This window comes from Marmota monax, unplaced genomic scaffold, assembly GCF_021218885.2.
Source record: "Marmota monax isolate L192 unplaced genomic scaffold, Marmota_monax_Labrador192_F-V1.1 WCK01_AAM20220418_F8-fsc00052, whole genome shotgun sequence".
Taxonomy (NCBI): Eukaryota; Metazoa; Chordata; class Mammalia; order Rodentia; family Sciuridae; genus Marmota; species Marmota monax.
The window spans coordinates 9792031-9818167 of NW_026693473.1; the positions used below are offsets into that span (position 1 = coordinate 9792031).

The following is a 26137-nucleotide window of genomic DNA, read 5'->3' on the forward strand; positions in this document are numbered from 1 at the left end:
TTCCTATCCTCTACTATCCCCCCTCCCCTCCCCTCCCATCTTCTCTCTCTATCCCATCTGCTGTAATTTAATTCTCTCCCTTGTTTTTTTTCCCTTTCCCCTCACAACCTCTTATATGTAATTTTGTATAACAATGAGGGTCTCCTTCCATTTCCATGCAGTTTCCCTTTTCTCTCCCTTTCCCTCCCACCTCATGTCTCTGTTCAATGTTAATCTTTTCCTCTTGCTCTTCCTCCCTGCTCTGTTCTTAGTTTCTCTCATTATATCAAAGAAGACATTTGGCATGTGTTTTTTTAGGGATTGGCTAGCTTCACTTAGCATAATCTTCTCTAATGCCATCCATTTCCCTGCAAATTCCATGATTTTGTCATTTTTAGTGCTGCGTAATACTCCATTGTGTATAAATGCCACTTTTTTTTTATCCATTCATCTATTGTTTTTTTTTTTTTTTTTTTTTTTTCCATTTCCCAATTTTATTTTAAAGTTTTAAAATTACAACGACAGTAAATCTTTTCCCGGCACGAATAACACTTGTTAAAAAAAAAAAGTGGGAAGGGAGGGGGACGCGCAAGTGCGCGATTTTCTTATTAAAAACAAGAGGAAGACAACTGTACAGGTTTTTTCTCCCAGCTCCCGGTGCGAAACGTGAGCACGAGCCCTGGACAGGCGGACACAGACACATGCACAGACCCAGCTGCTAACGCTACTCGGCAAAGCCAAAACCGACTGCAAGTCTGACGGCCACTCCCCGCCCCTCCCCCTCCCCGTCTACAGCTACTTATAAAAGATTCAGAAGTAAAAAGAGGTCGGTCGGGAGGTTTCCTCAAGTGGCTAGTGAGACCTAGTCTTACACAGGAGGGACAGCAAAACAGTCCTCCTAGGGCACATCCATCAGTTGTGTGGAAAAACCCAAGTTAGCAGGGCACACTGAGGCACTTGGCTGACTACCCTCCCTTCCCCAAAAGTTTCCACTCCCACTTAACAGGGGACTTTGCCAAGCCACAAAGACCCTCCGATGCCTAGTTTCCAGCTGACTGGGAGAAGCATTGGCTTCTCCCAACCAGCTGTCACCTGGACCCCCTCCCCTTCCCTAAGACAATAGAGGCCACTAGGACACCAAAGTGAGGAGGAACTGGCCACTGGCTCACCACCGGGAGGTCCACCTCTCTCCTTTGCCGCTGGTGGCTGCCACCGCTTTCCTCCGCGCAAAGGCTCTGAGACTCTCACAAGGGGCACCCAACTTCAAGACACTCCCACAGCGCCCCAGTTCCTGGGCTCCCTCTTGTCCAGCCAGAACAAACTGCCTCCCCCACCTACCTTCATAGCAAACAAACCTCCCAAACCCCTGACCCCAGAGACTACTAGCGAATCCACAGAACACAATGTGCAAGCCCATCCCGGCACCACAGCGCCCAGGTCTGTCGCTGCTGTCCTTGCACCACTGTTAAGGAAAAGGGGACTATCCCACAAATTTTGAGGAATCCAAATTCTGTCTCATAAAGTCAGAATAGAATGGGGCAAAGGGTTGCAGAGGAGGATGGAGAGAGAAAAGGAGGAGAATATTTACAGAAAACAGAGAGGAAGGAGTGTCCATAGAGAAGCCTTGGCTGTCACTTCTTCTTGCCGGCCCTCTTGGCACTGGACTTGGCTTTGGGCTTCACTGGTTTGGCCTTCTTGGGCTTGGTCGCCTTCACGGGCTTGGCTTTGACGACCTTGGGGGTTTTGGCTTTCCTGGGCGTGGCAGCCGGCTTCTTCTTGGCCTTCTTGGCTGGGGGGGCTTTGGGCTTCTTGCTGGGGGCTTTGGTGGCAGCCTTCTTGGGCTTGGTTGCCTTCTTTGGCGTGGCCACCTTCTTGACTTCTTTCTTGGTCTTCTTGAAGGCCACGGACCTCTTGGGCTCGTCGCTCTTGGCCAGACGGAAGGACCCCGAGGCACCCACCCCTTTGGTTTGCTTGAGGACGCCGGTGGTCACCAGGCGCTTGATGGACAACTTGATCTGGGAGTCGGCGTTCTCCCCCACCTTGTAGTGACTCTTGATGTACTTCTGGATGGACTGGCGCGAGGAGCCGGCGCGGTTCTTCTCGGCCTGGATGGCAGCCACGATCATGTCTGAATACTTGGGGTGGTCTGTGGACTTCTTGGAGGCCTTGGCCCGCTTGGGTTTGGCCGCGGGAGTGGACGTGGAGTTCTCGGTCATGGTGGCCCTCCTGGTCCTGCTGCCGAAGGCGCCTTCCAAAGGACCAGCCCTCGTCGGAGGCGGAGCGAAGCCTGACTCGGGGTCTGCTCTCGGGCCCCTGACCCGCGGGCCAGTGCGGGGTCCGGCTGGCGGGGGTGCGGGCGAGGGCTCGCGGCCTCTCCTGCCGGGCGCGGGTCTCAGGAGGGCTCGCCGGGCCGGCTCTGCGTGGCCCGGCGGCGCGGGTGTGCGCTCGGCTCAGGCGCCGGGCTCGGGCTCAGGCTCCTGCTCAGGCTCTGCCTCCGCCTCTTCTGCCTCCCTTTTCCCAGCTCCGCGTCTTCCATTCATCTATTGAAGGGCATCTGGGTTGGTTCCACAGTCTAGCTATTGTGAATTGTGCTGCTATGAACATTGATGTGGCAGTATCCCTGTAGTACGCTCTTTTAAGGTCTTCAGGGAATAGTCCAAGAAGGGCAATAGCTGGGTCAAATGGTGGTTCCATTCCCAGCTTTCCCAGGAATCTCCATACTGCTTTCCAAATTGGCCGCACCAATTTGCAGTCCCACCAGCAATGTACAAGAGTACCCCTTTCCCCACATCCTCGTTATGTTTGACTTCATAATGGCTGCTAATCTTACTGGAGTGAGATGGTATCATAGGGTGGTTTTGATTTGCATTTCTCTGACTGCTAGAGATGATGACATTTTTTCATGTACTTGTTGATTGATTGTATGTCCTCCTCTGAGAAGTGTCTGTTCAGGTCTTTGGCCCATTTGTTGATTGGGTTATTTGTTATCTTATTGTTTAATTTTTTGAGTTCTTTGTATACTCTGGATATTAGGGCTCTATCTAAAGTGTGAGGAGTAAAGATTTGTTCCCAGGGTGTAGGCTCCCTATTTACCTCTCTTATTGTTTCTCTTGCTGAGAAAAAACTTTTTAGTTTGAGTAAGTCCCATTTGTTGATTCTAGTTATTAACTCTTGTGCTATGGGCATCCTATTAAGGAATTTGGAGCCCAACCTCACAATATGTAGATCGGAGCCAACTTTTTCTTCTATCAGGCGCAGAGTCTCTGATTTGATATCAAGCTCTTTGATCCATTTTGAGTTAACTTTTGTGCATGGCGAGAGAAAGGGATCCAGTTTCATTTTGTTGCATATGGATTTCCAGTTATCCAGCAAAATTAAGCTTCAGATTTGACAATGAAATTAAAATATTTCATGATAAACAAAAGTTAAAAGAATTTGCAGCCAGAAAACCAGCACTGCAAGGCATTTTGAGCAAAACACTACAAGAAGAGGAATGAAAAACAGCACCCAAAACTAACAGTGGGAGGTACGTTGATTTTTAACCTAATGTGTTTTTTTACCATCAAAAACACTATAAACAATTACTTCAGATTTTTTTACTTTGTTTCTTTTTATCACTTGCTGTATTATTTCTATACATTTGGATTATTCCTGATTTTTATGTATACTTTTAAACTAAAGTGAGGACCTTTGGGCATGAATCTTTAGTGGTCTTTTAGACCCTTAAGAAAAGATCCTAGAAGTATAATGCTCGGAAGGGCATTTTTAAAGCTTTTGATACCACTTGTGCTGCAGAAAGATGACGTGTGGCAGGCCCCCTGGCTAAGTCTATAAAATGGCTAGCTGGCCCACCTTCCCCCCCCCCCCCCCCCCGTCAGCCATTTGCAAGATCTCTTTACGCAGGGCTCAGATGTAGAAAGAGAACTTTAAATGTTGGCGTGCCTAGCAAGTGCCGGGTTTGGTGGAGAAGAATGCATGGCATCCTTCCAAGCACTGTGTATTACGTGGCTTCCTCCCAGGAGAACCAACAAGACAGCAAAATGGATGAATCATACTGTGGGGAGTCAGACTGCTCAGCCAGGTCTCTTCAGGTAAAGACGGTTGATACTGGCCACTGGGACAGTAGATGATATATTATGTCTATTTTGTGTTTGTTTGTTTTAGGTTGCAAGCAACAACTAAAAAGACTAAGTGAAGCAAAAAAAACTTCTGGAAAGATACTAGAGTCAAAGGGTTGACTACTTTGAGCACTGCACAGTTCACGTGTAGGGGGAATCATTCATTTTGTCATCTTTGTGAATGGCACCTGGTGGTATTGCTCAGTACACTGCCTACACAACCATAGGTAGCAACCCTTCTGGAGTATTTCATGGAACAGTGTTTCTCAAACTGTGCTGAAAGACTAGATTTGTAGTATTAGTGATATGATCCAATCCATTGGAGGTCAATACTTTGGCAAAGTATGAGTTATCAGAAAAATAAAATGTCACTTGATCTCAGTGATGTCAATTATTATAAAAGTCATTAACAGGTAAGTTTCTGTGATATCAATTATTACAAAAATGATACAGTGATTTTCAATTATTATAAAAGTCACTAAACAGTGAGGTAAGGTCCACTGTTAGTTCAGAAACCTACCTCACTATGGACTGGTAACTCACAGTTTGGGAAATGACTCTGGTACACAGATGACACTTAGTAGCACAGTCAGAGATACCCAAATCACAAAAAAAGGTGTGAATGGAACTAAGTATCCAAATACACCTGGACTCTCCACCTCCCATGCTTTTCCTCTCTGCCTGATGGCACTGAGAAGCCCCGCTGCAGAACGCCCTTCTCTGGAGAGTAGGGAATTTAATGATCAACATGTTTTAGTCTTTACATATGTCTTATAGCCTAAGCCATGAGAGAGAGAATTGGTGGTCTCAAATTCAAAAATTGTACAGAAGGGACTCAGTGGTCCAGCATAGATCTGCAGCTCACTGATAGGAGTAAGGGGTGGGTCACTTGTGCCCAAGGGATAGGACATATACAAAAACACCACCTCCTCTGGGGACCACATGAATGGGGCTAGGAACAGTTTGATGTTCCTAGAAATAAATATATGTGCTAAAAAAAATAGCAGTATATTTCAAATTATTATGTCTATGTTTTTCCATACCTATTTTCCATTGAATGCTTATTCTAAAATCTATCCCCAAATAAGGGATTGTGGTCAAATAAATTTAGGGAACACTATCAATTTTATCACCCTCATAGAGACTCATCAGGCATATTAGCATATTAAAGACTCTGAGAAGTCCTGTAGAAAAAATACATACAGATATTATATATATATATATATATATATATATATATATATATATATATATATATATATATATATTTAACTGTGTTTAATCCAGTGTTTTCCAAACTTGTTCAATCACTGGAACTTTTAAAAATACAATAACCAATACCATTTCATGTGATTAGTGTTCTAAGAACAGATTTTCGGAAAACCTTTCTGGGTAATATATGTTCTCCAGAAGGATATGAGACAAATTCTTAGGGGGGGAAAAAAAAGTTAAACCAAAAAAATTAAACAATTTATAAAAAGTATTCAGTAAATTATTTGTAAGGAGTTGTTTTAAAATATAATTTAAACACCATCAAAGCTACCAATTTCTCAAGGTTTTATATGCTAGAGTTATAGGTCTTGTTAACATTGGGTACATCTCTGCAGCCCCAGACCTTCCCTCTCTGGAACATTCCTTTCCCAGGGCATTCCCACGGATTGTTCAGAACCCTTTCATGTGATGTCTGATACCCTGCCTCCTTCAGGGTAAGGTGTATCTTGCCATCATGTGGTTGGCCACTGCGGTTTGCAAAGCCAACTTAATAGCATGGGGACATCTGCTCTACCCTGTGTGCTTATGTAATAAAAGGCCCCACCAGGGTGAGCAATGCGCTTGGGATCAACACTAACATCACCTCATATCTGGGGCAGCTTGGAGGCTGGGTCAACATTAATAAGTATAATAAAGGTCTTCTCCTCCCTAATGAGAGATTAAGATCTTATCCCAGGTCAACCCACTGGATTACAGGCACAACTAAAGGGCACAGTGAGTGGCGTGAGCATTCAGAAACAGGGAAGTAAAATGCAGGCTGGCTGCCCAGTCTGGAAACAGATGAATATATAGTAAATACTTTACTGACATTAAATTATAATGCATGACAATACAATATCTAGTTTTCCAGACTTTGTGGTCACTCTGTAGCAAAAACTATTATTTATATTGAGCAATCACTGAACGTCAGGAGGCACTGTTCTAAACGTTTCACCTGAATGAGCTAAATGTAATTCTCTCAATCCTATGAGATGGAGACCATTATCATTTCCACAGTAATAGAGAAGGAAAAAGGGAATTTAGTATCTGGCCCAAGGTCCACTGTTAGTAAATGTTGGAGCTCAGCTTCTAACCCAGGGAGCTTTGCTCTGGAGCCTACCACACTACAGCTACCTTTTCAGGACCAAAAGTCCTCTGACCATGACTAGACGTCAGTAAACAGGGATTTAGGGTTTTCTATATTGTCTCTCATAAGACATATTAGCATATTAAAGACTCTGAGAAGTCCTGTAAAAAAATACATAAATATATATATTTAACTGTGTTTAATCCAGTATTTTCCAAACTTGTTTTAAAAAACAACAACAGGTGTCATAGGAATAATCATTATAATTAGCATCTGGACAGGTGCCCCTTGGTATCAGGGGGGAATTGGTTCCAGGACTCCCCCACCCACCAAGAATAATAAAATCTGTAGCTGCTCAGGTCCCTTATATAAAATGGTATAATATTGGCATATAGCCTTGCACACATCCTCTTTTATACTTTAAATCATCTCAAAATGACTTATAATACTTCATACTATGTAAATACTATGTAAATAGTTGTTACACTGTGTTTAGGGAATAATGACCAGAAAGAAGTCTGCACCTGTTTACTACAGATGGGATGTTTTTTAAGTCTTTTCCATTGTAATTGATTGCATCCATGGATACAGAAACTAACTATGGAGGCTGACTGTGCTGTTTTTGCAACTTAGTCCTCACCACACCTTAGTATAGAAAACCAAGTGTTAGAATTTGGATGTAGAATGCCCCCCAAAATCTCATATTGGAATCATGGTCCCCAATGCAGCAAGATTGTGGTGGGACTTCAGGGCAATGATTGGATCATGAGAGCTCTGACCTCATCAGTGGATTAATCCATTAAAAAAATATATTTTTAGTTGTAGATGGAAACATTTATTTATTTATTTTCATGTGGTGCTAAAACCCAGTGCCTCACACATGCTGGGCAAACACTTTACCACTGAGCTACAGCCCCAGCCCCTAATCCAAAATCCATTTGATGGATTAATCCATTAGTTGCTGAATGGACTACTATAGGAGTAGTATAGTATACTTCCCTGTTTCTGAATGGACTACTTATTTCCTCCTAGTTGAAGGAAATAAGTCACTGGGGCCATGCCCTTTCATCTCTCTCTGCTTCCTGGCTGCCATAGCTGAGCAGTTTCCCTTCACCACACCTTCTGCTATAAGTCTCTGCCTTACCTCAGGCCCAGAGCAATAGAGCAGTCCAACCATGGAATGAATCCCCAGAAACCACGAGCAAAAATAAATCTTTTTTTTTTTCTTCAAGCTCTTGTCAAGTATTTTGGTCACAGTGATGAAAAGCTACCTATCATACCCGCAGGGACTACAGGCCCATTTTACAGATGAGCAAGCTAAGATTTTCATAGGATCCCTACCTACCTAATGACTGAACCATGTCCTTTGAATTCATGTGAATCATGTGATTTTGCTGGGGCCAGTCACACATGCCTGTAATCCCAGTGGCTCAGGAGGCTGAGGCAGGAGGATTGTTAGTTCAAAGCCAGCCCCAGCAACTTAGCAAGGTACTAAGCAACTTAGCAAGACCAGTCCCAAAATAAAAAATAAAAAAGCCTGGAATGAGACTCAGTGTTAAAAGGCCCCTGGGTCCAATCCCCTGAGAAAGAAAGAAAGAAAGAAAGAAAGAAAGAAAGAAAGAAAGAAAGAAAGAAAGAAAGAAAGAAAGGAAGGAAGGAAGGAAGGAAGGAAGGAAGGAAGGAAGGAAGGAAGAAAGAAAGAAAGAAAGAAATGAATCATGTGATCTAACTCATTATTTGTTGGGTTACAGCAGGAATTCAAGATGTTCCCAGTGATTCCTGTCTCTCATGTAATTTTCTCCCACACTAAATCAGACTCTCCTGTCTAACCACTGTGATACCATGGAAATGCTGATGTGTGACTTCTGAAGCCAGGAAATGAAAGACACGACAGTGTCTGCCTTGGTCCCTTTTAGATCACTCCCTCAGGACGAAGTCATCTGCTATATGGTAAGGACACTCAGGCAGCCCTGTGAAGAGGCCCTCCTAGTGAGGAACAGAAAGAAACCTCTGGCCAACAGCCAGTGAGGAACACAAGCCTCCTGCCTACAACGGGCACCAATTTGCCAGCCATGTGAGTTAGCCCCATTGGAAACATGTCCTCCAGCCCCAGTCAGATGACCACAGCCCAGCTGCTACAATTCCACAAGAGGCCTCAGGCCACTTCCACCTAGCTAAGTCACTCCTGGGTGCCTGGCTCACAGAGTTAATAAGTGTGTTTGCTATTGTCTCCTGCCACTTGGACGTTTTCAACTTAAAAAAAAAATTAAGGAATGCTAAGTGCAGTGGTGTACACCTGTAATCCAGCAACTCAGGAGGCTGAGGCAGGAGGATCACAAGTTCAGTACTGCCAAAAAGAAGGAGGAGGAGGAGGAGGAGGAGGAGGAGGAGGAGAAATTTGTTATGCAGCTACAGATAACAATACAAGTTAACTTCAATAATTCTGACCCTGAGTAAGGTCACTACCTTTGAAGTACTCTCTTGGACTCAGTTTCTTCCCAAGCTTAATAACAATCTAGGCCATTTAGTGAGTCATTCTTGAGGTGACTAATTTACAGCTGGGTTCAGGGAATTCTCTCCTAATACACGTGGGCTACTTTGCACCAGGCACCTGATTAAGGGCATTTCATTTGTGTATTCACTCTATCAACTCATAAAGATCTGATTTAGAATAGCCCACAAATGCCCGCTGAGCATACCTATGTTCCCTATTCTGTGCCAAGATACCCCAAAGAAGGAGAGCCTTTGCTTATGCTGAATGGCTCACTAGAAATGCCTTCCCTTATGCCACACCTACCATACCTATGCCTAATCCAAGACCCATGTCACTTGCCTCCAAAACTTTCCCAGGCAACTTCATGTGACACTGCCCTCCAGGTCACCCAGGCAGGAGAAGGCTCAGGTATCTGGCAGAGGTGTGGTAGTAAATGTGTCACAACCAACTCTCTGGGAGGGAAAAGCCTTTCTTGATTTCTGTGATGTTAATCCTTCTACCCTTGCTGATTAGATGCTACTGACATCACATCCCTAAATGCAGAATTGGGAAAAGATGTGCACAGTCAGTCTTCTAAGCCAGCGCCAGCTGTGCCCAGATACCCCTGCATTTCTGACACCTCCCTCTTCCTGCCTATTTCTTTGAAATATCTTTAGGACACATCTCCTCATTCCCAGTATCCTCTCCCTCAGTCCAGGCCTTCCTCACCTCTTGCCTGGGCTATCTTGAGAGCTTCTTCCTGGTTCTCTCCACCTCTAGATCCTCCCCACTCCCATCCCTCCTCAAATCTTCCACAGGGCAAGAGCTCCTGTGCCATCATCTCATACCACCATACTATCCATCCTTTGTATCCTTCAAGCCCAAGGTTTCAATGAAAAGGTCAAAGTTGGATCTACAAACTCTTAGTGACCTGACCCTTGTCTACCTCTCATCTACACACACACAAACACACACACACACACACACATACACACACATGCATATCTCACATACTTCATCCCAAACAGACTTCTCTGGTGAACCTGGTACTATTCGGGCCCCCATGCGATTCCTGCAGCATGAAATGCCTTCTCCCCAGTCACAAATCTCACTCCTCTTCCTGGGCTCACCAGCACTGTCTTCTTCCCTCTAAGCAGCCCTCCCTCAACACCCCTTGTCTTCTCATCCTAGTGGCTAGGGTTTTATTGGAAGCTCAGGTTTATTGAAAGCTGGCTCACCATGGGGAATCTTGGTTAGTTCTTTGTACTCTTTCTCTCTCTTCCCAAAACCATAGCCCCCCTATGGGCCAGACCTCATGGTGGGTCTCCTATTCTTCAGTGCCTGGCATGGTGGCCTGGCAATGGGAGGATCTGGAGAGGGAAGAGGTGTCAGAAGGAGGTCAGGGGTGAGGTAGTAGAAAGCAGCAGAGCCAGAGACCTCTCCTATGTAGGAAGTCTCCTGCAGAGAGGGGCACAGCTTGCTGAAGTGGAAGGAGGAGAATAAGAAGCTGGGGCCCTTCCAGAACTCTCTATAGTGACTACAGCATCAAGAACCGCCAGCACCCTCCATCTGTCTTCCATGTTCCTTTTTTCCTGAGATTAAATGTCCTACTCTCAATAATTCAAACCCCGCCCCTTAGGTTCTGTGTCTTTTAAATCGCTTCAAATTGGATAATTATGGGCTCAAAACAGCTCATAACTTAATCACATGCTAAAGGCTCTGGTCCAAGCCCTGACCCTGAACATTCAAACTGAAGTCACTGATCACATGCATGGTGTCTAGAATTTCAGGTAACTTCCTTAAAATAATTGCAAGAAAATGCCCTTGGCATGTTAACTCTTCTCCAATTACAAAAAGACCTGGGCGAGCCTCTTGGTTCTACTTCATTTTTCCATCTGAAAAAGAAAGTCTGTGACCAGATGTTCATTCATATCTCTGACACTGTGAGCCTAAGCCAATTCCCCCTTCTGTGCCTTAATTTCCTCACCTATGGGAATAATAATCTCCATCCATTTCAAAAAAGCTGTTTAAGATTAGATCAAGTAATGGATATAAAAATGCCATTGTAAACCAACCATAAAATATTAGTTATAATTTTAAAATTCCATTAGTATGCTAAAATATTTTATAAACATTTCTGGATAATTTAAGTCATTGCAACACAATTGTGGGCATCATGGTGAATGTTAATTTAGGAGGAAAGCAAGAATTTATTAGAGGCAGGTGGAGGACTTGGGCACTCCCCATGGCTGAGAAAACTCAAGAATCAGACCAAATCTAGCTGGGAGTGGTGTCGCAGTTCTGTAATCCTAGCAACTTGGGAGACTGAGACAGAAGGATAGCAAGTTCAAGGCCAGTCTCAGCAGTTTAGTGAGGCCCTAAGCAACTTAGTGAGACCCTGTCTCAAAATAAAAAGGGCTGGGGATGTGGCTCAGTGGTTAAGTGTCCCTGGGTTCAATCCTCAGTACCAAAAAATAAAAAGGAATCAGACCACATCTACTGGGTGAGTTGTGGGTGGACACTGTAGGTCAGGTCTGTATGGATTTTTTTTTTTTTAATCGTTTTCTTATTCTTAAGTTCTACACAAAGGATTAGCCATTTAAATCCAGGGATGCCTGTTTATCCTAAAGCTTGTCCTGAATGTTCAGTCATCCTTTTAACAAATGTGCTGCAAAGAATTAAAGTAACTCATGCCTGTTTGCCTTTCCCAGGTAGAGCATAACTAGGCCACTCTAGTATTGCAAAGTCTCTTCTTTCCATCTTGGTTATTATTATTCAGCTCTTCAAAAGCAAGGTCAGGATTCTGAAGTAAGCCAGGTCTCACTTTGATCTTTAAGAATACGGCCACACTCTGCCCAGCAGCCTTCATCCCATTTCTCCAAGCACAATAAAAGTATAATTAGGAAATCTTTTAAGTGTCCTTGAGAATAGGTACACCCGGAGTGATTGAAGCCAGGGACAGCCTGAGGAGTCTAAGCCACTGTACAGCTTTTGCTTGAAAATGACTGCCAACCACTACTCTGAGAATAAGACCTCCTTTATCTTTACTTCATAGTGGGGCAGGGACACAGAGACAGACCAACTAGCCCAGCAGCTTTTGTAGATGATGTTGGAAGTTTCAGTCTTTCCATGCAAGGTTTAGAATGAAAGTTCCAGTCTTAAGCAATTCACCTCTTCATCAATACATAGTTACTTGAACTGCACAGGTGGACAGAAGCAGATGGGCAGATGGCTTATGTACAGGCAACTGTCTCTGGCTGCCATGTAAAAACCCTGCTGATGGAAGATATGGAGTAAGAAAGAACAACTTACTTATCCCACCACTGCAAATGCAAGAGTTAGGAAACACACCCAGTCCACCAACAAGCAAATCAAGGAAATCTTTATTTCTGAAACACATCCCATTAGAAATCAGGCATGAAAGAAAAGACCAATGGTGCTTTTGTGAAGGGACTAAATTACATTAATAGTATATTCTTATTATTATTATAAAATCAATTATATTTCTACATTAATTTACAAATAAAGAAGTATCTTTCTCATGACTGACATTTGCTGGTACAGTCACACTTATTGGTATAACATTGAATTACTCCTATTTCTTTTAGTAAACAGCCACTGGCCCAAGCCCCCTATAGGTGCCTTCTTGTGTCACCCAGCTGCCCTGTTGCTCCTCTGGAAACCCTCCCCCCATGTGCATATGTGTCCACCATCCTGGAGTCAGAGTTAGCACCTCGCTGAGTAGGGGCCCCAGGACCAATAGTAGGCCCCTGTTGGGGCTGATTTCATTCAGATTGGTGGGTGTGAGTATTTCCCCTGCCTCTGAGGTGGTTGGGGAGGAGCAGTCAACAAGGTGCCTGGCTTTGCATCCCACAATCAGCTCTCTGGCTCTGTACTGGCCCCAGTGTGGGAACACAGGGCAGGTGGCTCCAGAATAGCCACAAGGCAAATGCTGAGCGCCTGTTCAGGCCTTCTTTAACTGAGGGAGGAGCGGGAGACATCCTCAGTGACTAGCATTTAAACGTGGCCACCTTTCCCCTCGGCTTGGCTCCAAAGCCCCAGGTTAGGTACCTCTTAAAAACCAGAAATAATGACACATAACAGACAAATGGGCGAGTTCTTAACCTGCTGTCTGCATCCCTTTCCCTCTGTTCAATCCAATGGAGAAAGATAATGACCTATCTTAGGTTTAATTAACATCTGGGCCCTGCTGCTGGGAGATTCCCAAACCCACGTCTCCCTGTAATTGCAAACCTTTATTTATTTGGACATTTTGATGACAGCCACATAATGGAGTGATGGCCCCAACCCTACCCACTGCCTCATACTTGCCAGTTGCCAATGTCCCCTCCTTTCCCCACCTGCCCCTCCTGATTACTCTCTTGCTGTACCCTCCATCCCCAATGCCTTTACCCATAATCCCTTCTGCCTGGACATTCTGTACTTACAGAATACTCAGAATCAGGAGACCTGGACCCCGGACCCAGCTCTGTCCATTACTTACTCTACCACACTTGAAGTCCCCAGTAGTTTGCTTGCATACTGTAAATACTAAACACTTGTTTATTCTGTTCATTTCTACTCTTTAATCCCGGGGTCTCTTATTTGAAAATTGAGTTATTACTCCTACTCTGTTTGCCTCACTGGGTGGTTATGAGATCAGGAGAGAAACTGAAAGCATCCTTTAACCCCAGTGGGTGGGGTTGGGGCCATCACTCCATTATGTGGCTGTCATCAAAGGTGCCACATACACTGGAGTGCCAGTATCACAGGCCAGACATGACCTCACAGCATGACAGCCCCAGTGCTTGGGTGGGGACACCCCAGTCCTTGGTCTGACCTTCAGTAATTCAGGTCCTGAGGAAACACTGTGTCTCCATCCTCAAGATGTTTTAGTGGAAGCAGAAATCCCAGGAAGCCATTAGCAAAGGATACAGCAGGCTTGGCTGCAATGTACAGGCCAGGGTCCACTTCTGGAGCTTCCCCACCCTGCCCAGGTGCAACTCAAACTTGGCTTCCAGATTCCTCCAAGACCACAGTGATAAAAAGTTCTCACAACTGGTACCATGCTTTTCATAAAAAGTGGCTTATATTTATAAATTCCTTTGAATGGCAAAATGTTATAAGGTAGCAAATTGTCCCTATTTGCAAATGAGGGCACCAAATCTCAGAGAATTGCACCACTTTGCACAATGCCACGTTGCAGCCTTGTTTAATGCGTCCAAGCCCTAGGGCTTCTGAGTGGGAGCCCTGAGATTCTCCTCTGGGTGGAATCATCCTCTGAAAGAGATGCCACTGGGTCTCTTTGCTCTCATTTTTTTCTTTTTCTCCCCCTTTTTTTTTTTTGATGGTGTTATATTCATTTCAATCATTTTCAGATTTATCACTAAAGTTATCAAAGAATAATAATTATAATAAAGTAGTGATGCATTCCATTAATACCCTCACTAGAAAAATTTCCAGGTATCTTTGTTTGGTACCCACAATCCTTTTTAAAAATGCCATTTTAAATGAAAATATTCCTAAAATGTGTTATACAGTTCTTGGTTTATTTTTAAATTAGATTAGTTTATTGCAAATGTAACATGCTATTGAAAATCCAGCAATAACTATATAGAACAATCACGTGCTGTATAGTACAGTCACGAGCATCATGTAACAATGCTCTACTCAACAAGCAACCACGCATCAGGGGTGGTCCCACAGGATGAGTCACCTAGTGATGTTGCAGCAGTCTTAGTTTATATAAGTGAACTCTATGATGTTCATACAATGACAAAATTGTACAATAAATCACTTGTCCAAACATGTCCCCATCATTAAGTGGCATATGGCGGTATAAAGTAAAAATCCACCTACCCTCACACCCCCCATGCTAGTGTGAAGAAGATTCAACAAGTCAGTAGAGGTGCTTCTGACAGGGGACTCTGAGGCTTCTGTCAGACATCTTGTGGGGCCACAGCAGGGGTGAAATTCATTTAGGGCCTTCCTAGAGCACAAAATGACCACTCACTCTTCTGTCCAGGGCCCTATCTTGTCTAGGAGGTGGAAAAAAAATCCTTTCCTTTCCTCAGGTGCCTGGGCTCCCTGGAGAGGCAGTTAGTGCCTCCATAGAAGAGAACACCAGTCTCCCCTCAAGGGTCTGGGTCTGATCAAAGAAGTGGAGCAGGAGGGCTGTCCTGGTGAGGCTTCTGTCTGCCCTGCACACTAAGAAGAACCAACCAGCTCATTCTCTGATCTTTGCAGGGCTGAGGGAAAACCAGTATGACAGATCCCAGGAAGAGAAATCTCATAAGAAATTTCCAGGATGAGGTTGCCCTTTCAGGACCTGGGCTGTTCCAGGAAGAAGTCTGCTTGCAAGGGCTGCAGGGCTTGAGGGATTCCCCTACTAGAGATAATCCACTTGGAATATTTCTTCTAGTCTTGAGCTAATTTTTCAGCATCTTTTTTCTGAGAAGTTACTTGGACTGTTTTCCTGACTTATTCAAAATCGCCTTTAGGACCAAGTGCAAACTAGTGAGGAATGCTTTCACAAACTCTTATAAACAACTAATTTCCATGATCTTCCCAAAGTCTTAGCTCGTAGAATGCTGGACCAGTGGTCATAAAATGAAGAGAGGACTAAAGAGTGGTTATTTTTATGTTGGGCTGATTCAAGTTGTAGCTTTCGAGATCTGCATGTCCAGTGTATAAACTGGATTGGACTGACCAGGTAAGTCTCCTCCACCATGTTGCAGAGCCTGTGTACCTCTTCTTCAAGCCTATTTCCCTTTCCTTCTGAGAGCCTGGCTAGACTACATTTCCCAGCTTCCATTGCAGTGACGAGTATCTATGAACTGAGTGGCCAAGAGAATGTGGGCAGAAATTATGTGAAGCACTTCCAGACCTTGCCCAGTAAAGCCCTTGAAATGGTCGTGCATACCCTTTCTCTGTCCATAGGAGGTCATTTCTTTGGCATGATGCAGGGAGGAAATTCTGGGATCTTAGAATAGGGGTCAGGAAATGTTTTTCAAAAGGTCAGATAGTAAATATTTCAGGCTTTGGGCTGTACATTTGTGTTAGGCAGCTTTCTGTCACTGTAATGAAAATTCTGAAATAACTAATTTATAAGGAGAAAAGGTAGGCTGGGGATGTGGCTCAGTGGTAGAGTGATTGCCTAGAATGTGTGAGGCTCAGGGTTCAATACTCAATACCACAAAGGGCAGGGACAGGGTTAGAGAAAAGGTTTATTTTGATTCACAGTTTTGCAGGTTCTAGAACATGATGGATTAGCCCTATCACTCTGGGCCTGTGGTGAGGCAGCACATTATGCAAGAGCCATGGTGGAACAAGGCAAAGAGAAGAGGAGGAGGCTGGATCCATGATCAGCTTGGAGAGCATGTTCCCAGTAACCTGAGGGCTTGTCACTAGGATCTGCATCCCAAAGGTTCACCAGCTCCCAATAGCTCCCCACTCAGGGGACCAAGGCTTTATACATAGGCCTTTGGATGACATTTATCCAAAGCATAGCAATAGTCTTTGTTGCAACTACAGTTGGCCCTCCATATCCTCAGTCTTTGCACCCAGCTGGGGATCAAAAATGTTTGGGAAAAATATCAAGCAATAACGATAATAATGCAACAATTAAAAATACAAATAAAACAATACAGCACAACAAGTATTTATACAGCATTTACATTGTATTAGGTTTTATTAGTAACTAGAGATGATTTAAAGTGTTGCTGGAGGAAGTGTGTAAGTTACATTGCAAAAACTACATCATTTATATAAGGGACTTGAGCATCCTCAAATTTTGTTATCTATGGGCAGGGAGGGTCCCCTGGAAACAATTTCCCTTGGATACCAAAGGACAAGGACAACTGTATTAAGCACTGCTGTTGTAGGGCATAAGCAGCTGTAGTCAATATGTAAATGAATGGGTGTGACTATTCTAATAAAACTTCAATAAAACAACTGGAAGGCCCAATTTTGTTGGGGACTCTTGCCCTATGAGTTGGTGGAACCACAATATAAAAGGAGCCTGAGAGAACAAATTTAAAAATTTAGGAAAAAAAAAAAAGAGAGCCTGAGTCTCTGACAGAACTGAGAGTATTCACATTTAATATTGCATGAGGAAAAACAAATCCTCATTATGTCAAGCTAGTTAGAATATGGGATTTGTTAAAGCAACTATTATTCTTAACCATATTTAATTAAATACACCATACTCTATTCTTCTGGTTGCCAAGTTTTTGGATCAGGAAATGGACTGAAGAGAAAGAAAACTTGAATGTTCTCATGAAATGGACTTGAGGAGTACAGGACTAGAGAAAAGTTAGAGGTAGGAGATTTTCAAAATACCCTCTCTCACCCCCTGCAAAATAAATAAATAAATAAATACTTCTGGAGAGCTATGCTTCCTCTGGAACATGGTCAGGCAGTTTTATGACTCTCCTTGGAGCCTTGTGAGAAGACCCACATTAATGGTCAAAAAGGATGACCATCTTCTTTGTGAAGAACTCTGTGACTACCCAGCCCTCTCTCCCATGGGAGAGGTGGCTGCCCTTCCTCTATATTCCCTCAATACTTTATGCACTAACTGATTATACTTGTTTTTTTTTTTTTTTCAATGCTGGGAATGAAACTCAGGGCCTAATGCATGCTAGGCAAGCGCTCTACCACTGAGCTACACCAGCAGCCCTTGATTATACCTCTCTTTATGTTGGGTGGGTATTATATGTTTTGGCCTTTTTCACTGTATTATCATGTGAACAGGCTCTGCTTGTCTCCCTAGGTTCATCCTTCCCCAACATACTCTCCCACCTCCTCTGACAACCAGAACAGTGCTTGTCCCACAGCAGATACATTATAAACATACCTTCATTCTAAAAGAATAAAGGCTTGTACAGGCAAAGGTCAAAACTACAGGTGGACAACTATATCAGTTATCATCCACACTGGAGAACCTCAAAGTGGCTCTAATGTAATTATTTGAGGACATCAGACTTTAACCACGACTGTCTTGACCTATCTGGAACCCATGATCATCCTAGCCATAGACTCTTTGAGTCATGGTCTTCAGCATTCCCAGAGGAAAATGGTGGTTTTAATTAGTTTAAGGACCCTTTAAAATTAAAAACAAAGAAAACTCAGAGCACAATGGGAAAGAAAGAGTGATGCAATTTGAAGTTTTTCTTGGCAGAAATCTGGGAAGATCAGCATAGCTCTCTTACCACAGAGTTTTCACTGATCACTTGATGTTAATGCCAATCACAACAGCCTGAGTTTACAATACAGCTCATATTCACCCTTAGCCATGTCCCAGGCCTACCCAAGGGACACACACACACATTTCATCAGCACAAGAGGATCCTCAGTGAACTACACATAACATCTCCAAGAAAAGTGCACAGAACCTCCACATTTCTAGAAAAAAAATCAATATAGAAATTTACATTAAGATCTGTATCCTTTTCATGGACATCTATTTGATAGGTAAATGAAATCACAATTGCAAATATTTGTGGAAGGTTTTGGGGTGTGTGTGTGTGTGTGTGTGTGTGCAGAGCATTAATCACACAAGTAATGTTAATCTAAGCTGATAAACAAATGCTGACATAATGAATCCATTACGTGGAACAAATAAAATTTCAGCCAGTGAGCACAAGACAGTGCCCATGCTCCTCTGCCACAGTGATGGACAAGATTGGTCTGGAGATGACCACAGAGCCCATGTGGATACCTTTTTTTTTTTTTTTTGGTTCCAGGGGATTGAACTCAGGGATGCTTAACCACTGAGCCACATCCCCAGCCCTTTTTAGTTTTTATTTTGAGACAGGTTCTCGTTAAGTTGTCTACCTAGGGCCTCATTAAATTGCTGAGGCTGACTTTGAACTTGTGATCTTCCTGCCTCAGCCTCCCGAGCAGCTGGGATTACAGGCGTGCACCACCGTACCCAGCAATACCTAACATTTCAGTCAGAAAGCTAGACCATAATCTTTCCACATGAAGCATGCCATTTTAAACACCCACCTATAGCTTCCTACTCTTATTTGATTATTTCCTTGTCTTTGTATGTTTTTCCATGTTGGGCTCTAGAATATGTTTCATGGAAAATGTCCCTGCCCAGGGACACATTAGAGCTGCAGGGGAGCCCCACTGAACCCACTGAGCCCCCTATGTTACTTCACTCTGGATGTTCCAGCAGCAGCCTCTCCTTTCTTATGCTGCATTTTTTACACCACACATTCATCCAGCAGTGTTTAAATTTTGATCCTCAAAACAACAGAGAGATAGTTTAATCAGGCATTAGGGTCTCTATTTGACAGAAAAAAAAAACTGACCCCAAAAAGAAACATGTTCAAAAGCAAAAAGTTATTATGTGGGGAAACTAGAACAGGACTAGAAATGGGTCTCAAGTTCATTTCTCCTTCAGTTGAACCTTACACCCTCACCCACAGCTTCACCTTACAGCCTCACCCACTGACCCTCACCCCACATCTTTTGACTAACATTGGACATGTGCCAGGACCTGGGTAAGAGGAATGGAGTAGCCAATTTAAGGCACACAACTGCCAAGCCTAGTGTCACATGCCTTTAATGGCAGAAATTAGGGAGGCTGAGGCAGGAGGATCTCAAACTCAAAGCCAGCCTCAGCAACTTATGAAACCCTATCTCAAAATAAAAAATGATAGGAAGATTTAGGGATGTAGCTCCCTGGTAAAGTGCACTTGGGTTCAATCCCTAGTACAAGAAAACAAGAGCACTATTAAGTATATGGACTGAAATCTGCTTTAATCTCATTGGTACAAATGCCTCCAAAAGGATCTGAGCAACCATGAACTCTGAAAGCTTCTTTCATTACACTAGCTGCTGAAGATGTGAAAGACACACTTTCCATGATGTACATCTCTTTCAGACAGGCAGTGTGGTTTGATACAAATAACAGCACCTTTTAAAGAGAAGATCTCCTCTACTGGACACCAGTGAACATTTATCCCTGGGAAGCAGGACCATGGGGACAAGTTGGCACAAAGGCTGGGACAAATTTCTCGGCAGAGGAAACCTTGGGGGAGGACAGGCAGCAACAGCAGATAAGAAACTGATGGTGTTTTTGTAGATCTGTAGGTGGTGCCTGGGAGTCATTCACAAACCCTGAACTGGAAAAGCTGAGAGTCTGCTGATGCAAGACCTAGTGGCCTTACCCATCCTCCCTCCTCATTCGACTTTGGGAACATCGCTTTTCTCTCCAAGCAGGAGTTCAACTGCAAGGTTGGAACCTTTAGGAATGTGATTTATAGTGCTAGGAAAATATCTGTAATGTTATGAGAAGTACTGTCCAAACTAAAATGTATTTTACTGCCTATGTTAGCTTCTTCTCACCGTGGTGTCTGAAATACCCTTTTTATTTGGCTTTTTTATCTCAGAGGCTTCTAATCTTCAAGAGTCCCTTATTAAAATGTCAATTCCCTGCTCATTTAGATAAGAATCTTACATATCCACTATAAACTTGAGACAAAAAGGGGATTTCACCAGTTATGGGAGGGAGGAGAACCCTGACCTTTGTACACAATTGACTCATGTCCCATGAGGCAGTGGGGCTCTCTGCATTACTGTGAAGAGAATTCTGGAAGATGTCAGCAGGCATCTTGGAAAGAGACTAGGGAGAATTAGACATAACTTTCCTATGTTCATATATGAACACACCACAGTGAATCTCACCATCAGTGCCTCCATAAGAATGGGATCCTAATTAGAATAAACTATACTCCATGTATGTATAATATGTCAAAATACCCTCTACTGTCATGCATGTGTAGAAGAACAAATAAAAAACAACAACAAATAAGCAAATGAAAAGATAGGAGACATTATTCAAAGAGAGAGAGAGACAGACTGACAGAAATTTTACACCTGAGTTCAGCCAGATATGGTGGCACATAACTGTAATCCCAGCCACTCAGAAGACTGAAGCAGGAGGATTGCAAGTTTGAGAACAAGCTAGGCATCTTAGTATGACCCTGTCTCAAAATAAAATAAAAAAGAACATTATGTTGAGTGAAATAAACCAAACCTAGAAGGTCCAGGGTTACATGGTTTCTCTCATATATGGAAGCTAGAGAGGAAAAAGGAGAAGAAAGGCGGGGGTGGGGGTGGGGCAGGGGAGTGATCTCATGAAAATTGAAGAGACATCAGTAGAGTAGAGACAAGGAACCAGAGGGAGGGGGGAAGGGAAGGAAAGGCTAAATAGTGAAGAATGATATTGGCCAAATTATATTGTTATATTGAATGCATATTTGAATATGTAACAACGAATCCCAACATTGTGTACAAATACAATGCACCAATAAAAATATGGAAAAAAAGAACTAAGCATAAAAATATAAAATAAAATAAAAAGGGCTGGGGAGGTAGCCCAGTAGTAGAGTGCTTGCTTTCTACCTCCAAGCCCTGAGTTTCATCCCCAATTCTGAAAATAATAATTTTTTTAAATGTGAGTGCTAACATGAGTTCTGCTATAAACTTCCTATGGCAATGTTCCTAAACCCTTTCCCTTCTCCTGGCAGTTTTCCTAAGTATAAAATAAAGGAACTGGACCTGAGGAGACCCAAGGTTCTGTCTGGTTCCCAAATTCTGAGAACACATAGGTAGAAGACCTTGGAGTGAACTAGGACCTCTTAAGCCATGATTGGCTAATGATGAAACAGAGGAAGGGAAAATCCCGACCCAGAATTTAAAACAAATTGTTCTATGGGAAGGATCCAGGATGGAGATGGGTCCTGGAGAGGGTCTTGTTGCAAGGGGCTGAGGAAATGTTCCCCAGAGTAGCAGCTCCTTCTTTGCCCACACTTGCCTCAGGCAGGTCTTGGTCTCTGTTGTCAAGAGATCAAAATACACCACAGCCAGATGCTCCATGGCCTTCGATCATACACTTGGTCTCTGCCAAGTTTCCTTGGACAGAGATTGGGCTACATCCAAAATAACATATATCCAACCCAAAGTATACAGGGGAAAGAGTGTAGGACCTGGAGTCAGGAGACACAAGATCTCTCTGAGTGGTCCTAGGCAAATATTTTCACTTCTGTGGACCCTAGCATGGCCCATAGGTTCAGTGATAGTCCCCATTTCAGGACACATCATGGCCTCCAAGTGAAAAAGTTATGTAACAGAGGTCTTCTGCTCTGGCTTGGCCAAGAGAATATTACTTCCAAACCAGGTCTTTGTGAGGGTTCGGGTGTAATTGGTCGTAAAGATAAGCTTTGTTCTCTAGAAAATCTCTAGCCCACAGTCAGAGTTTCTTCTGTTCTGTCCTACTAGAGACTAGGGAAAGATAAACACACTTGACTTTAACTTTCGCTTCTCTGAAAGTATTCACTGAAAGTCAGCCCACACATTATACCTATGGGAGCCTAAGGCTGAAAAGGGGAAGGGACTTGACTGTCTCACATACTGAGAGAGTTCTGGACACTTTAGGGCCTGGAATCAAGTCCCTTCCCCTGGCAAACTTTCTGCCATACCACATTGTTTAGGTCATTGGCACAAATGGGCTGGATTTGAGCAATAACCTAGGGGCTGAAATGAGTAGAAATTAAAATTCTGAATCCACTCAAAGCCAATTCCAAATAAACAATGTGTCTCCAAACCAAGACTACTCCTCCCCAGGTCAGATAAACCCCAAGGAAAATGTTGGGAATTAAATCTACTTCATGTAGAGGAGTCAAATGGATCCCTATCATTCCTCCTCACCAGCCACACGTTCTTTTTTTTTTTTACCTCAATAGATTTATTTAAAATGAATCTTTTTAAACATTACTTATCAATTAAAAAAACTTTTTCCAAATAATTCTGCAGCAAAAGAGAAAAAAACTTTTCTTATAATTATAAATTATTAATAAAATTATCAACAATGAATATTCTACCCCTTGAATTTATGGAATGAGAACTAAACTATTCTTTTTTTTTAAATTTTTATTGTTGGTTGTTCAAAACATTACATAGTTCTTGATATATCATATTTCACACTTTGATTCAAGTGGGTTATGAACTCCCATTTTTACCCCATATACAGATTGCAGACTCATATCAGTTACACATCCATTGATTTACATATTGCCATACTAGTGTCTGTTGTATTCTGCTGCCTTTCCTATCTTCTACTATCCCCCCTCCCTTCCCCTCCCCTCCCCTCTTCTCTCTCTACCCCCTCTACTCTAATTCATTTCTCCCCCTTGTATTATTTTTCCCTTTCCCCTCACTTCCTCTTGTATGTAATTTTGTATAACCCTGAGGGTCTCCTTCCATTTCCATGCAATTTCCCTTCTCTCTCCCTTTCCCTCCCACCTCTCATCCCTGTTTAATGTTAATCTTCTTCTCATGCTCTTCGTCCCTACTCTGTTCTTAGTTACTCTCCTTATATCAAAGAAGACATTTGGCATTTGTTTTTTAGGGATTGGCTAGCTTCACTTAGCATAATCTGCTCTAATGCCATCCATTTCCCTGAAAATTCTATGATTTTGTCATTTTTTAATGCAGAGTAATACTCCATTGTGTATAAATGCCACATTTTTTTATCCATTCGTCTATTGAAGGGCATCTAGGTTGGTTCCACAGTCTTGCTATTGTGAATTGTGCTGCTATGAATATCGAAATGTAGCAGTGTCCCTGTAGCATGCTCTTTTTAGGTCTTTAGGGAATAGACTGAGAAGGGGAATAGCTGGGTCAAATGGTGGTTCCATTCCCAGCTTTCCAAGAAATCTCCATACTGCTTTCCAAATTGGCTGCACCAATTTGCAGTCCCACCAGCAATGTTCAAGTGTACCCTTTTCCCCACATCCTCGCCAGCACTTGTTATTGTTTGACTTCATAATGGCTGCCAATCTTACTGGAGTGAGATGGTATCTTAGGGTGGTTTTGATTTGCATTTCTCTGACTGCTAGAGATGGTGAGCATTTTTTCATGTACTTGTTGATTGATTGTATGTCCTCCTCTGAGAAGTGTCTGTTCAGGTCCTTGGCCCATTTGTTGATTGGGTTATTTGTTATCTTATTGTCTAATTTTTTTAGTTCTTTGTATACTCTGGATATTAGGGCTCTATCTGAAGCAGCCACACCACATGTTCTTAAGACATTGCTGGTAATGACTTTGACTTGTATCATGACTTTGACAAGTATCAGGCCTGTTCTCCTAGCCTGAATGGAAATCACTTCTTGACTCCTTCCATAGCATTTTCTGAGTACTTACTAAGTGCCAAACCGTGTGTAAGTGGGGTGAATCTGCAATGCCTAAGACACATGTCTGTCCTTGACGAAGGCAGCCAAGCAGGAAGGTTACAGATGACTAATAACCATGATGCAATGGCAAGAGCTCCCCCACCCTCGACCTAGACCTGCTCTTCTAGGGCACAGTCTGGCTAGACCAGATCTCAAAGGTAGAAGCAACAGGAGATCAAGTTCCTCTAGGGGCTACCACCCCACCCACCAGCAGCGTTCTCCCCTAGGAAGAAAGACACCTGACTTCTCTATCCCTAGCATCACACATCCAGTAATACTCATTTATACATGGTGAGGGAAAGGTGCACTGACAGCATCATAAATACTTATCATCAAGCTTCTACTGTGTATAAAGCATGGAAATATGAAAAAAATGGGGGGAAACAAAGAACAATTCAACAGCCAGTTCCTGCTATCCCAAAGTTTAAAAATTGAATTATAATTCCTAAAAATCAGAGGCATATTTAAAAAAAAGAAAGAAAAAAAATTAGTTTAAGAATTAGACCCCTGGATCTTGGTCCTTCCTATGTGACCTTGGGCAGGATATCACCCCTTGTGGGACAGGTTCAAAGCATGCCTTACAGAATTGGTGCTGGCTAATGTCAATGTTCTTGATTTTTTTTTTCCTTGAAAGTTTGGGCTTTCAGCCAAGCACAGTGGTGCATGTCTATATGGGGAGGCTAAGGCAGGAGGATCATGAGTTCAAGGTCAACCTTAGTAACTTACACAGACCCTAAGCAACTCAGAGAGACTCTGTCTCTAAATAAAATATTTAAAAGGCTGGGGATGTGGTTCAGTGGTTAAGATCCTCTGGGTTCAATCCCAGGTACCAAAATTAAAAAATAAGTTTGGGCTTTCAGAGGTTAGAGGGTGTAGCTCAATGGTAGAACACTTGACGAGCATGTGTAAGGAGGCCCTGGATCAATCCTCAACTCCTAAAAAAATAATAATAATAATAACAGTTGGGCTTTCAGGTGATTTAAGAACTGAACAAGTTTTTTGGAAAGGAGAAGAAATGATAGGAGAAGCAAGAGAGAAAAGATGAGTTAACAGAAGGAAATGGATAGAAGAGAGATGAGGATAGAGACAGAAAAGAAGGCTATCAGAAGGGCCACTGTTTATGGGACTTAGAAATAAGAACCTTTGCTGGTACAAGAGAGAAGAGGGAACAAGTGCCAAACTCCAGGGACACCTAGTAATTCAAATCACCAAAATGGTGGTTAGTCAAAGTTGCTCAAACTGGGTCACTTCTGAGCTGGCAGTAGGGATTCGGTCCCAGGAACCCAGGGTTCTAAACAGGGGAGCCAGCAGGAATCAAAAAGGCCCTGGCTAACAATAAAGCCAATCCAGATGTGGCTGTGTGCAAAAAACCTCCTGCACGCCTGGGGCCTTGCGTAGTTTCCATGTGTCTGATTCGGCCCCTGGCCTCAGCTCCTGGCCCCAGCAGTCCACGCACATTTCTTGCTCTGTCATGCATTACTTACCAGCAGATGCTGAGGTTACTGATGCCTGCCACACAGAGGAAACAGGTCTGCTTATTAAATTACTAAATCCTGTTAGAAAAGAGGGCAACTTACTCCTAATAGAATTTTTATGTTTCTCCTGATCCTCAATGACTCCAATGAGATGTTTAAATCTCCATTGTGTAGCCACGGATAGATTCTCCAGCCAGTTTACATTCCTTTCACCAGCAGAACCCTCAAACATAGCTGTGTCCCCTGGGAAAGAATTTTGCTTTCTTAGTATAACAGAGCCCTTCTAATTTGTTTAAAATCTTCTGGGCTGCTGAGTGTGGGGCAGCAAGAGGCACATTTTCTTTAAAGAAGGGGATGCGTGTGCGTGGAGAGGTTGTTCTCTGAAGCAATCATCGTCAAGAGGGTCTGCCGTACTAGAGTTCATACCATCCTACTCCTCCCTCCTTCCTCTCCACATACATAGCAAATTGTAGAGACTAATTTGTCTGTGCAAAGAGGCTGACAAA

At 43.1% G+C, this 26137-nt stretch overlaps 1 protein-coding gene across 1 annotated transcript; it reads right to left on the bottom strand.

Moving 5' to 3' along the window:
* Positions 1-460: 460 nt before the first annotated feature.
* On the bottom strand, positions 461-2502 carry LOC124101768 (histone H1.0). The gene has a single exon (XM_046457908.2). The coding sequence runs from the start codon at positions 2193-2195 to the stop codon at positions 1611-1613; it is 585 nt and encodes a 194-aa protein (XP_046313864.1). The 5' UTR covers positions 2196-2502; the 3' UTR covers positions 461-1610.
* Between the last annotated feature and the right edge of the window lie 23635 nt (positions 2503-26137).

Excerpts from the sequence above, each read along its gene's own strand:
- LOC124101768 (XM_046457908.2), bottom strand. The coding sequence starts at position 2,195 with ATGACCGAGAACTCCACGTCCACTCCCGCGGCCAAACCCAAGCGGGCC.